At 44.1% G+C, this 14,926-nt stretch overlaps 1 protein-coding gene across 1 annotated transcript in view; it reads left to right on the top strand.

Moving 5' to 3' along the window:
- Nucleotides 1-4,043: 4,043 nt before the first annotated feature.
- Nucleotides 4,044-14,926, top strand: part of GALNT15 (polypeptide N-acetylgalactosaminyltransferase 15) — a 38,488-nt gene continuing 27,605 nt past the window's right edge. Inside the window, exon 1 of the mRNA XM_006262379.3 lies at nucleotides 4,044-5,139. Coding sequence (XP_006262441.1) covers nucleotides 4,598-5,139 — 542 coding nt within the window. The 5' untranslated portion in view covers nucleotides 4,044-4,597. The remainder of the gene's footprint in view (nucleotides 5,140-14,926) is intronic.

The following is a 14,926-nucleotide window of genomic DNA, read 5'->3' as shown; positions in this document are numbered from 1 at the left end:
ACCCCCTCTCTCCACCACCAACAGTGCCAGCAGCATCTGCAGGAGCTCCCCCACTTACTACCGCTGCGCTCCCACCGCTGCCACTCCCCCCCCCCCCAGCCACTGGGGGCACGCGCTGTTCTTGAGCACGGGGATACTGATACACAAGATACTGGAGGCTGCTGGAGCACAGTAGACTCCAGCAGACTGAATTAATCAAGTCGGCTCTGATGCGCTGTAATTATAGCATGTTGGAGTAGCCTTGCTGCTCATGTATAGGCCCCTAACAGATGTTACACTTAAGATGTGATTAACTGGTTAATCTTGTTTTATGTAGTGACCTAATTCAAGTAATTAATGGAGTGATGTGGTTAGTTCCTGTCATGCATTTAATCACACCTTTGGGACTCCCATGGCTCCAGAGGCTGTGTGTGCAGGGAGACAAGCTAATTTCTTCTTACTGGTACAGGGGAAGCCTGGGCAATATGCTGTGTTGAGATCTGATGCAGGATCCCACAATCACTTCTTCTGCCATGCATGTGTGGTCTGCTCTCTTGTAGCACATGAAGCCTTCACTTGTGTTAGTTTAGATAGTTGAGAAGCTGTGGGAGACTGGAGAGATGGGCATCTGTGGGAGACCAGAGAGTTGGATAGAACCAGGGAACAGCTAGGCAGACTTGGCAGCTCCTAGCCACACCCCTGCCCACTCTCCCAGCCCCAGTCCCAGCTTTAAAAAAGCCCTGCACTCACTGGCTGCTGCCAGCCCGGGGCAGGGGTGCAATCCCCGCTGCACCCCACTTTTCCCACGCTGCATGGGGGGCTCTGCCACAAGGCCCCAGAAGTCCCAACAGCTGCTACAGCAGCCAGTGAGTGCAAGGCTTTTTTTTTTCCTTTTCAAAGAGCCGGGATGCTGGGGCTGAGCAGGGTAGCTATCACCAGGGCTCAGAGAGTGGGCAGGGATGGGAGCTCATGGCAGAGCCCCTCACACAGTGCAGGGTGGTTAGGGGCAGCAGGGATCACCCTCCCCCCCACCCAAAATCTGGCATCAACTGGTGAGTGTGGGGCTTTTTTTTTTAAGGGCTGGGGCTCTGGGGCTGGACAGGGCAGCCATTGGTGTTGGCTGGGAGAGGGGGTGGGGGTTGGGAGGCACTCAGGGGACTGGGTAAGCAGGCAGGGGATGCAGCCTCGCAGAGGACCCCCATGAGCCCTCCTCCAGCCTGCCTCCCGGCCCCCTGCTTACTGGCACGGAGTCCAGGTCCACTTCCCTGCGGTGGTGAGTGGGGACTGCCCAAGTCTCTGAAGCTCTCCAAATCTTTTCGAAATTGATTCAGAGAGATTTGAATTGATTTGGACCTTTTTATTGGTCTCCCGATTTGATTCGGATTTGGAGATTCAACCGCCAAATCGGGCCGAATCTCCTCTGAATCGAATCAGCACCCGAAGCTTTGCACAGCCCTAATCCCCAGCTCTCCCTGGGTCTCTGTCCATCCAAGGCAGCAGAGTTTGGGAGGGTAGTTTGACCACAGGTGGGGAACTAGAAGAAATGCATTCTGGGATGCTGGAGTACTGTTAATTGCTCATATTGGCTTTATGGGGCAGACCGCAACACAAGCTGTGTAACACCAACTGGGGATACTCCTTGTCGAAAGAGGTGTAAGAAATCCAGAATGGACTTGGCACATCTTTTCTTGCCCTAATGCATGGATGCTCATGTCTTCAGTACATTTAATAAATGGGAAGGGTAATATCTAACTACACCCTTATTAGTTCCACCATGCTGTATGACAGCATCCCTACATTTCCAACATATTGTATTTCAAATATTTCACAGCTGATGACTCTTCCTTTCCCAGGTTGAAAATATATCTCCCATTGTTTGAACTTGATTTCTAGCTGGCTGTATGTTAGAGGGAGAGTTTCTGCCTCACCATGGAAGAGCAAATAGAAAATATAGAGGCTGATACAGATATGCCATATATATAATGAAGGTGAATCAAGACTGACCTTTCTTCCTTTTAATGGAATAACAGCTAGAAGATTGGTATATATGAAAAGTAAGAGAAGGTGGCATGTGGGAAGGACAAGTCTCTGTACAGAAAAGGCAGGAAGCACAGTGCTGGTGCTTCTGACCCATATGGGGAGGTAAACTAGGAAATGGTCTCTAAGTGGTAGGCTTATGTGGGCCTGCTGCATATATTTGAAAAATATCCAATGGTGGGTGAGTGAATGTAATAGAGTTTTGGGCCTAGTGACCAGTGCTCTAGAGGTTTATGTGATTTTCAACTGTGAACTGTGGCATTTCACACTTATTCATTTTACTGTTAGTGTGTTTGAATAATTATTACAGGTACTAATTATTAATTTCCATACTATATTAGCTGATTCAGGTGAGAATCCACAGTGCTTATGCTCATGTTTTAATATTATGTAGCAACCTTTAACTTAAAAATAGAAAGGATTTTTGCGTGTTTGCAAAAAGTTCATTCACTGCTAAAATGCAGCTACACTGGAAAAAAGGTGAGTGGTGGCTGTGCAAAACTAGAGAATAGCTCAGGACCCAACAAAGCTGGGCAGTAGCTCCCTCTTCCATCACGACACAAAGTTATTTTTGATTATTACTGTTGCCTTATGCGATAACATATTACCTGAGCAAAAACAAACTTTTAAATCAAGCCAAATCATTGCATTAGATCAGCTATGAAAAGGCTTTCTTCCCTCCTCTCCCCTCCATTCCTGGCTTCTCCCTTCCTTGTGTCTACCTGATTAGGGGAACCTGTGAAACTGAACAGTCAGTCTGCAAGTGGTTGGTGCCAGCTCTTTGCAAATTGTCTAGGACAGGTCTCTTAATTTGCATTTCATTTTGTCTTTCTGTAGCTGACGCATGTTGTTATTTAAATGAAGGCTTTTGAACTCAGATGTTTTTTCATGCAGATCTATGCCACTTCCCAGCTGAACTGAAAACGTCAAAACTTTTTCTACAAAAGCAAGTAAAAAGAGCAATATTTTCTCTTTAGATGGCTCAGGATTACTGGTGGGTTGGGATATTATTGGTTATGTCCTTTAAGAATATAAAAGGCACCCATAATGGTCAAGCATTACAATAACATCTATATATAAATACTCCCCAACATATGATTAGAGCTGTATTATAGTTTTTAAAGAGCACCTGAGATAGGAAAAGTGCCAAGATATAGCACAATCATAACGTTTGCTGGAAGTATTTGGTCTGTGTAGGGCTGCTATGGGAGGGCATTCTGAAATGATAGATGTTGTACTCTTTTTAAAAGTACCAGGCTCTAAGCATTTGACAGTGCTCCATCATATCCTGATACATCATATTCGTAGATACCATCTATGAACTGACTGCCCACAGGAGTTTTCCATCTATTGACTCCTCTGTGAAATCCTATGGAATATAAACTTTCATTTCTACCCAAGAGAACTTTTACAAACTTTTCTCTAATGCCTGATGAAAAGTGTTTGTGCCCAAAAGCTTGCAATTAAAGAATCAGAGAAATAAATGGCACAGGTGATGCCAAATAGCAAAATTATTAGCAGTATCATCAAGGATGTATTAGACTCAATTACCTATCCAATTCAATAGGTGATCCTTCACATAATGCAAGGCAGCTAAGAATCTTGTGCACCTCTTGACCATGCTGTGTCTGATTTCTAGATGAAGAAAAGACTTCAGTCTCGAGTTGATCACTTAGCATTCTTGTGAAATGCCTAAAAATTCAAATATTTACTACAGTAAAATTACTCCTACATTCTAGGTTCAAGTTGTTACTACACAGATAAATATATTTCATAAATAACATGCATTCAACCCTGTCATCAATTAAAAAAACCCTTGTGTATTATACAGGCTATTCCCAGCTCTTTAAATACATCTGACTCATAGCAATGAGCTGGGCATCTTGATTTGTTTTGCAAACTAGAATATTCCTCCTTATATTTCACTTCTAACAGTTCCTTGCAAAGTTTTCATTTGACAGGAAAAGAACAGTGAGGGCATTAGGACCAAGAGAAAGACGCACACATTGCTCTGTATTATGTCTGGCAAAGTGCTTCCTGACTGAGTGCTGTACTTATGTGTGAAAGAAAGTCAGGGACCTACTAGTTCTCATCTGTTGATCTCAGTTAACTTGAAGCGTCAAAAAGGGGGGAAGCTGTCAGATCTGCTTGCAAAGATAAGACATTTCACTCCAGCCCAGGCAGCAACTGGAAACTTTGCAGTGAAAGGAAATATTCTGGAAGGAAACTATAAAAATGGAATTTCTTTTTGTTTTTTTTATTAAGAAAAACCAAAGCTTAAACCATCTTTTAATGGGCTTTTTGGTCAACTAAACGTATCCTTTTATAGACAATTTGGGATTCTGTATAATAAAGAATCGCCTTTATCTAACTGGATCTGTGTCCTCGATCATGAGTAGGCATTTTCTATTTTGTCTGCAAACATAGGGGAAAAGGACATCAGTGAAATGTGAGGGGGGGAAACCCTCTTGGCAGGTAGTAGTAGCCGGTTCTTTGCTGCAAAGAAACCTGAGAGCTTGGATATAAGATACATCTATGTGATATTTAACATGACCATCTGTATTGCTTTGTCACCAACAGTATGTTCTTGAGGAAGAGGTGCAGATATGGATCACGTAAGCTGCAGTTTCTCTTGTTGTTGCTGATGCTGGGTTTTTTGCTACTGATGGTTACAATGCTGAATCCACCACCCAGGGATCAGAACAAGGAGGGAACATCCCAACCAGTGAAGTTCACTCTCAGAGAAAGGTATCAGCTGGACTTCGCCGAGACCCAAGAGATGTTGGAGACTCAGGAGGAGAAACAGCAGTACTATCCCATGGAAGGGCTGTCACCTTTCATCTCCCTTCGGGAAGATGAACTGTTAGTGGCCATCGTGGCACCCACCATCAAAAGGAACCACAGCAGGACTAGGAAGGGATACCGAATGGTAAAGCAGAATAAAAGGCACATGGAAAGGATTGAGGTCAAGCTAAAGGAAGACCCAGAGTCTCTTCCCCTGCAGGATGGAGACTGGGATGATGGGGGTGAGCAATTGCTTGGCCTGGAAATTCACGGTTTCAATGAAGCGCTCAGTGAGCAGATCTCTCTGCGTAGGGAGCTGCCTGAGGTACGACATCCTTTGTAAGTAAAATATCCTAATTAATCCCTTAAAAGAAACCCAATCCTTCCCTGTTGTTACCCTTAAGGAAGCCCTCCCTTGACCCCCCAAACCTTGTTCCCTATTACATTGTCTCAATCAACTTGAGAGACCAGCCTCTTCTATACCACGTTCCTATCAGGCAAAATGTATTCTTCTCCCCAAAATCTTGTCCCTTTCACCACCTCCACGCAACAACCTCAGAGTCTGAAACAGGGTCATGCACTCTGATCAGCAAGACTTTTCCTAGTTAAAGCCAGCACACTCCTCCAGTCTCCTTAAATAACTTAGGGTAAAATAGTTTTCATTTCTTTCCATTATAACATCCATTAAACCCTCTGGGGATTTTAGGAGCACAGTAGATTATATAACAAGAACCAGGAGAGACACCTGTCCTATTTCTCCCCTTTTTATGAGCTGTAATGATATGAATCTCAGTTTTCTTAAAATGATACTCTCAGGTTTAAGTTGTAAAAAGCAAGAAGCTTTGAGATTTTCCTCTTGAGAACTGTATGGCAGATAAAAGGACTGCAGGGAGTTACTAGGGGAGGGAAAAAAAAGAATGATTGGGTGTTCCAGTCCAAACAGGGGGAGAGGAACAAGTGCACAATGAACTAGCATACAAAAATTACATTATTTGCAGAATTTTCTCACTTTCTATGTGCCTCTTTTGATCATTATTTTCATGGGTAGAGGAAACTGCCCTGTTTCACCCAGGTAGCCAACAAGATATGACACCAGATCTCAAAGTGTGATAGCACTTACTTATTGCCAGCTTAATTTAATGAGGTCTATGGGGACCTCTGCTGGTGTATGTCAGAAAGGAAAAATGTGGCAGACAGCTGCTTTATTTAGCAGGTGCCATGCTCAGTCAGGATGTGTTGCTGCATGTGAGCTACAGGTGTGACCAGTGTGTCATGAATGTGAACCACAAAGATGAACTGGGCAGTCTGGTGGATGCAAATAGTAGAGTTGTATTTGTGGCTGTTTATGTTTCTTTTGTTAAATGACCTTGTATACTTTGACTCGCGTACTTAATCCCCGTGTTCCACTCAGCTGAGCAGCCCTTTGTTTTCAAGGTTTTCCTGATGCACAATCTGCTCCGAGTTTTACTTGCTCAGTTTAGCCACATTCTTAATCATTTGGGGGCTGAAATAAGCTGAACAAGTTGGGCACAATTCTGCACTGAGCTATGCATGACCCTTGCAATTCTGTGTAGGATATTGCTTGGAGCAGGTTTTGTTTGGCTAATCTTAGTCCAAAAGTACTGAACCCCTTAATTATTGAATATTTTTAGTGTCTTCGTTATGTCTAGGACAGCAGGGTTTGATCCCTATTCCTAGTGATATAAGGATATTGATTTGCTGCATGTTCACAGGCTCTCTTAGGGCATAAAGGGATAACATTTTTTATATTGCATCTTCTCAAGTTGTGCATTCCATATTGATCTTGCTAACTTTGCAAGGTGAGCAGAGAGTAAAAAAAAAATTTCTGCTCCTGCTTCTTATGCCACCTTTTGTGTTGTTTATTTATATTATAAGATCTTCTTTCTGTGTTAAGCACTCTTGATGCTCTCAAAGGAGCACAGTGGCAGAGCGGTTAAGAGGTCTTCCTACAGCTCCAGAAACATGACTTCAAGCAGTGCTCTATATTTATGCTGATGGCAAGACCCAGTCAGCAAGCCAGTGAGTCCCCGGTCATTCAAACTGGGAGTCAAGAGGGCCAGATGTTATCCTATATTGCCTATGGAAACCATCATATCTTAACTCTGCTAGCCCAATGGGCTACTTTTACACTGCTGGGACATGAGTGGTCAGACCCAATGGTAAGAGCTGCAGTTTGTGGGGGGTCACAACTAAGAAATGAGACAAGGAATTGTAATGCTGAACAGAGCACTGCCTTAGCCCCTTTGAGAATCTAGGACTCCTAGTTAGACTCTACCTCACAACTTTCCCAGGAGACATGGAAGAACTATGCCCATTTTACAGATGGGTAGCTGAGGAACCAAGTCAACTATGGGCTTGCCTATGCCCCTGCAGTAGCAGGCCCTAGTAAGGACAGGGTTGAGCAAGCCTTTTGCACTCAACTCCACTGACATACTCAAGACCTGAAAGTTTGCAAGTGGTGCTCTCTTGGGCTTATCCCCAGCAGTTGCTCTTGAGTCCCTGGTCTCCAGCAGGCCTAAGAGTGGCTTCTGTGGACATAACCTCATAGCAGCCTTATGTGAATATACAGGTCTGGAGGGAATCAATTTGGTCAGGTGAGCAGGGTATAGATGGGACATATTCAACCCCATCCTTGCCTGGACCCACTGCTGCAACTGTATGGAAAGTCCTATTGGGCCAGCTGAGAAAATTTAGTGATCTATTTAATCTGTGCATCAAATTACTCTTTGTGCTAGATTCTACCTGGTTCTTAAAACAGCTGTGCCATAGGAAGACAGAGCATATCAAGGGCCCTTCCTGCATAGTTCATTTAACTGAAATTCCTGAACTCCCTCCTACTGAACGAATCATTCTGGGGACACATGACATCTGCAAATGGGCAGAGAAGGCAAGAGAGAATAGGTGGATCTCTGCTGCTTCCAAGCTAGCTGACTACATTGGGAAGCGTAATGGCATACAGCAGTTTGTCGGCCCCTGAGAAGTAACTTGGCTCTCTGAAGAAGATTCTCTCTGGTGCCCCAGCATGCCATCAAAGAATGATCTCACTCTCAGCAAGCAATAAATCCACACAACAGTTTTAGGGTCAATTCCCATAGCCAGAGAGAGGTGTCAATCCTGAATGAAAGATAAAGAAGTAGGGAGTTGTAACAGGGTCCCACTCCAGGGGTGTCTGTGATGCCCCTGGAGCTCTCACAGCCCAGATCACCTTTATTTCCTTTGGGCAAGTTTCCCTTCCTCTCACCCGTCACACTTCGATGTAATTATGCTTTTAGAAAAAGGGAAGCTGCCCCAGGGCTCCTCCAGCAAGATCTCACGCTCATGAGCACAGATATCTGTGTTCATTACATTAAGGGCTAATTATGTGGCCTCCTCATCTCCCCTTTTGGCCATGCCCAAGCATCACAGATGTTATCAATCATTGGGCATTAAGCCCCATTGTCCAGTCCAGTCCCTCTCTCATCTATGGGCCTTCAGCCCCATTGTCAACTCCAGTCAATGGGGGCCTCTAAACCAGGAATGGTCTCCACCACTGTTGGGACTTCCACCCCCAGTGCCTTTAACCATCCCTGCCCCTCTTGGGTTCAGGCATCTACCTAGAATAATCTCTACCTCTCTAGGGCTTAGGCTCTCATTCTCTGCCCTTTTGGGGGCTTAGACCTTTGTCTCTTCCAACAGACTCCACCCCTCATGGGCTATGGGCTCTCTAGCCCTGCTTGTTCTCACCCTTTATGGGCTACAGGCTCCCTAGCTCTGCTTGTTCTCACCCCTTATGGGCTATGGGCTCTTTGTTCTTGCCCCTTGTGGCTACAGGCTCCCTGGCCCTGGTCCCAGTCTGATTCTCCCAGGTCAAGTCCAGTTAACTGCACCCCTTGTAGGCTACAGGCCCTCTGGCCCTAACTGACTGTGGCACTACTCCTCTGCCTTGGCCCCTATTCCTCAGGCTCTAATCCCACTCCCGGGCCAGTTGAGACCTCCACCACCCCTACAATCTCAACCACTAAACCACTGGTCTTGCCTACCCCAGTTCAGATGTTAGTCAGGAGCTCTTTTCTCCATGGCTTTCAGGTCAGATTGCCTACCCAGCTCAGGCTCTGAGCTTATATCCTGCAAGCCCAGCCCCTTTTGGGTCACATGGCTCTCTTGATTGCCTCACAGCCTGTCTTCCCTTAAAATAGCATGAGCACCAAGCTCCCTGCTACAGGGATATTTGCCAGAGTTACTAAGTAAGTTTGGAGAAAAAAAGCTTTTCAAAATAAATTAATAAATGTCTGGAGTGTTGGAGTCATGCTGTAGCTATGGTGGTCCAGAACTTGTGCGGCAGACAAGGATTTCTTAGGGTGATATCTTTTATTGGAACAACCATGTAGTTGGTCAGCTTTTTATAACTTGATATATTATTCTACAAGTTACTATACTTCTGGTCAAGCTCTTTGGTTATGCAATGCTTAAATGAGGCAGTGTGACTTTATGTTTTGCAGCCTCTGATGTGACACAAAAACTATTACTTCAAACAGACAACAACCAACCAGTATTAGCCATTGGGGGCTTCTATACACTTGCAGTGAGGCTGCTCCAAGGTGCTGTAATTCCAGCGAGTCGGAGCAGATTTGGTTAAATGAGTCTGCTGAAACATGGAAATTACCACGCTTCAGCAGACTCCAGCGTCATGCGTATCAGCGTCCCCATGTTGAAAAATGACAGTGGGACGCTTTAAACTAAAGCTTGTTTGACAAGCTTTAGTTCAAAGTGTTCCACTACCACTTCAGTGCAGGGATGCTGATACATTTGACACTCTGGGCACTTTTAATTAGCATGGCTCTTGGAGCTGCGCTAATTAAAGTGTTGTCCCTCCTCACATCCCAGAGCACATCTATAAATGCCCTGGTTGCCACTGTTAGCCAATCCTAAACAGAGTCAGATTCAAGCTGTGGTCCTAGAGTTCTGCAAGGAGTTCCTTGCCCAGCTACCTGCAGTCCTATGAGCCATCAATGACACAGCTCGAGACCCACATTAAAATCCCAGTTCTAAACAGTCCCAAACTTTAGGGGTATTTAGATCCAGATCAGAGCCTTGCTACATTAACCTACCTCTAGCCCATACCATTATTTCTACATAGACCATAGATTTTTCCATTACATAAATAAGCAGCTTCAGTTTAATTTCTAAGCCCAATTTATCTCTGTGCTAGTTCATCCATATGCTGGCATAATAACCACATTGATCTCAGTGGAGTTACTGTGATGTAAAAGTAAAGCAGCGATGTGAAACAGGATGAATCAGGCCTTCCATATTTACAAACAAAATCAGCTAGAAGTGTCTTAGAGAAGACTTCTTGTTGCATCCTGTCTGAGGCTCTGAAATTAGATGTTGCATCCTTTTTAGGGCAGAGGCCACATCCACTTATCTTGAGACACCTGAAACACTCTAGGATACTGCAAAATAATAGTGTCAAAACTTAATACCCATATTTTTCACCTATAAGTCAGCCATTAAAAAGTATGACATATGCATAAGCACAGTTTGATACTGTTAAACATGATGTCCCTCAGGGCTGAAAGTAAATGGCTGAGTTGTTTTTTGCATTAAAGCAATAAAGAGTTTAACAATTCATGTTTCAAGACTTCAAAACTTGAACACAATATAAACAAGAGCCTAAAATTCACCTACCCCCTGCCCCTCACTTCCTGTTCTGCGGTCCAGGATCAGTCCTACTTTCCAACCTGGAATGTGACTCCTTCAATCTCTCCAAAGCCCACCTCTTTATACAGCAAGAGCTGTTCCACACAACAACTGTGATGGAAGAAGAGACAGACTCTAACATCATTAGTAGCAATAGAGGCAAGAGATGATGAAAATCACCTGCTCCATCAGCTGTTAACTGAAGACCTAAATAGATGGAGGCTGAAGAGGTTTAGAAGTTGTAAACCATTTACATGAAGCCCACAAGCTCCTGGAAGAGATTTGGGATGCTGAACCAAACCCATTGAGAAAAATCAGACCTTTTCCTACAGCATTTTACACCAATGCCAAACAAGTCCCCCATTGGGCACGATCTTGACAGAGAAGTATGGGTTAAGCTGAACAGACAGAGATCTGGATACAGATGCGTCAAATCAACACTGTACAAGATAAGCATCTTGGACAGCCCCCTGTGTGAATGTGGAGTCCTATAAACCAGCATTTCTCAACCAGTGGGTCATGACCCAAGTGAGTCACAAGAATATTTGAAAGGTTTATGATGAAGTCCCAAAAAACCCCATGAAAGCATGGGTTTCCCCTTGCAGGCTGGCAGTGTTCCAGCCTGCAACAGCTGCTTGAGATGATTGGAGGTAGCAGGCACACGTGCATCTGCATGCACAGATGCACATGGCCAGCATACAGTGAGGCTGGGTCGTGAGACCAGCCCCTGGCTTTGGATGCAGGTAAGTGTATGGGGAGCAGGAGATGGAAGTCCAGGGACTGTCTGGAGGGGGGGTGTATGGGTGTGTGTGCGCACACACGCATGCACACACGCATGCACGTGCGCTGAGGATGGTGGCCAAATGCAGGGCTGTGGCAGGGCAGGGGGAGCGGCAAGGAGAAGGTGCCTGCCTGGCCCTTCAGCACGGGAAGGAGGTGGGGGAACTTCTTTGCAGTGGGGAGCTACATGCCCATGTGGTCAGCATGGGGCTAGTATCCATACACATAGGGGCCTGCACTCGTTGCTCACACTCCGGCCCAAGTGGGATGGGAGCAGCTGGGGGCAAGGGACTGCGGATTTGGAGTGAGAGGCACCAGCATAGCCCAGGGGGCAGGGGGCTGTGGCTTGGGGGTGAATCGTGCTGGCTGGGGACTTTGGGTTGGGCACCAGCAGGACCAGGGGGCAGGACAAGCCATCGATCTTGGCAAATGGGTCCTGGAACAAAAAAGATTGAGACCCACTGCTATAAATAACACAACGTTAATTGAAAGCTGCAATCTTCACAAATGCCCAGATGGGGCAGATGGAATCTGCATATTGAGTGAAAATACCAGACAGTGGATCATAGATTTGGGGGTTGATATCTGATGTCATACGAAAGAAGAAACAAAAAGGATTGTTCAGGTACAGTATGAACCCTTCCAGGAGTCAATGGGCTTGAATCAAGCCTGACTCTTTGACTTTCAGTCATGGGTCTGTCCAGAAATCACTGCTCTTCTCTGTTGGGCTTAAGTGTTGAACAGTGTATGCATTTAGACAAATGCAAATGTATACAATCTCTAAAAGGTTTTCATTTACATGACAAAACTACAACACATATAAGTACTGCTGGGAACTGAATCTCAATGAAAGAGTTTTCTGAAGATGAGTGGGAGTCCCCTTTGGCCGCTGCTTTTGCCTTCCCGGAATATATGTGTTGCACTTCCTACTATTGATATCAGTTCATCCTTCTTCATGTCCCGCAGTCATGACCTCTACTTGTTCAAAAAGTTCAGCCTGTTTTGGGACCCGTCTGCCCCAAACTATGTAGAACAAGTTTTTTTAGTCAAAGAGCCCTACTCATCTAACTGAAAACTATTTATGATTTTCTTCTTTTCCAATCTCCATTGCAACAGAGTACCTACCATCTGGTTTATGTATTTTACCACAGTCTTTTTTCAGTCCTTTTCCATTCAGGAACCCAACCCCCTTCAAAAAAATCCCCGGCATCAGTTTCTTACCCTGACCATGGCTCTAGCAGCAAAGCATTGTGGGATTGTGATAAGAAACTGACTGGTTATAATATTACTGGTTGCTCCTGGTTGGAGGCTGCATCGGTTCTTCGGTTTTCCTACACTACTTCTGGGTACAGTTGTTAAACCTATTTTTTCTGCTTGGAAATGGAAGTTCCTGTTGTTAAGACACAAAGCTTACTTCTGTCTCCGCTTTTCTGGAAAGAGAGGAGAGGAGAACTCTCCTGCAACTATTATTGCTTACCATAATAACTCCTGACAGAGGATTACCAAACAAGGAAAATGCATAGATAGTATTCAATGGATTAAAATAATATAAAAAGCTGACTATGCCAAGGGAAATGTATTTAAAATGTACCTATTTATTGAGATATTTTTCCATGCCAAGTTATGTGTACCCAGAAACGAGACCAGAGCATGGGGTACCTAGAAACTTCTGTGTTTGCACGTTGCTAAGCGTGACAGTGTGCCAGTCCATGACTGGCTCCTCTTTGTACCATGATAATAGCATGGCATTTTTTCATCCATTCCTGTTCCAGCTGAAGCAGATTACTGTCTAAATGGCTTTATTACTGTTGCAAGCTTTCAAGTCTTAATATATGCTAAGGATAAATGCACAAATTATAGAGTTAAAAGCAGGCAGGAACTTACTGAACAGCAGCAGTACCAACGTAATTGAGAGCTAAACTTCAGCAACTTGGCCCTCAGTGAAAGAGGTTTAGTTTTCATAAACTGCAGGTTAAAAGCAGGCACATGTACAATTACTCCAGAACAGCTGACATACAGTAAGTCCCTGCAGCTTTTTAACTCACTTCAATTTGTTCGTCTATACCCTTACACGACAGCACAAAGATAATTAAAAAAGGCTGAGCCAAATTCATTCCACTGCCTTTAATGAAATCACTCCCCAGATGCATTTGGCCCAATGACTAGCCTTGTTACTAAAGCAGCACACAAGGTGCTAGAACTACATAATTTCCACAGGATCATTATTTAAAGCTGTAGCATATCCACTGAGAATTTTTTCCTATTACAGATTAAATTATCAGGGCAAAATAAATAAAGTCTACCTGGAAAATTGAACACAGGACAATTTTTTATACTCGTGAGAGAGAGATGCATAAGTGAATTTCATGCCTGTAAAAAGTGTTTGTAAAACCTGCATTCATGTTGGACAGCTGTGCTTCCAGACTGTGTGAAATCATCTGCTTACTAAGAACCAAAGCCAGCTTGTGTGCAAAGAACACTATTGTCTGTGCACCCACTGCACTCAGTGGAAGTGTGTCCCACTAGTTATATCTCTCAAACCAATGTCTCACAAGAGCTCCTAAAATTGTTTGTGATCCCAGCATATCCTGAGTTGCATGAAGACAAAACCCCTTTATTTCCATTACATTTAATAGCTGTTGTGTGGCTAAATCCCATGGATGAAGTCCTAGTCTAATTGCTATCAATGGCAAGACTCTCACTGCTGTCAAAAGAATAAGGGCTGCTGTCTGTGACAATTATAAGCATTACAATATTCAATCAAAACAGTGATACATCTACTTAGATGCCCTGTTCTCAATGGTAACCAGTGCCAGTAAAGGAAAGAACAAGAAATCCTATACTGAGCAGTTAGGGACTAACCTGCCCATTAAGGATGTCCCATCCATCAATGATTAGCTTAGGCCTGAAGCATGAGAGCATACATCCTTTTCAGGAAAATATATGCTACTTCATGCAACTATATTTGTTTTTATTATTTATAAAAACATTAATCTCTTTTGAATCCTAATAAGCTCTTGGTTTCAATAATATCCAATGAAATTTGTTCCACAGGCATATTATATGCATACAAATAATTAATTCATGAATAAGTTTGATAAGTTCTTGCTTTCCAGTTCCTTCAGCTGTTTGTTCCCTTGTTTTTGTCTGTGAAAAATAGGAGCGCCTGACTGGTCTGTTGTGTCCTATTCATTAACTTGCTCTATAACATTCATTCGTTAATTTGCATGGCTCTTCCATGTCTTCCGTTATTTGCCTAATCCCTCAGCGAGACACTCCAATCCCTTTAGTCTTGCTTTATGTGCTACCAATCCTTTATGTTACTTATCTCAACTCCTTTCAGGTCTGCCTTTCTGAGGCAGGGTGACCAGAACCAGACAGTATTCAAGATGAGGGTAAAGCATTGGCATATATATAATGGGTTCATAACATTTTCACTTTGTTTTCTACTCCAGGCCTGTCCAACTAAAGGCCCATGAACTACATGAGCCCACAAGGGGTTAATTTGCAGGCCCTGAGCTCTAACACCCTCCCTCCACCACTTCAGCTGAAAAACAGCTGAGGTTTCCAGATTCCCCCTCCCTTCTCTGACTTGCACTTCCAGGCTAGAGCCTGCAGCCCTGATCACCTGCACTGCCTGGTGTAG

This window comes from Alligator mississippiensis, chromosome 5 (genome assembly GCF_030867095.1).
Source record: "Alligator mississippiensis isolate rAllMis1 chromosome 5, rAllMis1, whole genome shotgun sequence".
NCBI lineage: Eukaryota > Metazoa > Chordata > Crocodylia > Alligatoridae > Alligator > Alligator mississippiensis.
The sequence above is the reverse complement of the archived record's forward strand: the minus strand, read 5'-3'. Positions and strand labels throughout refer to the sequence as shown.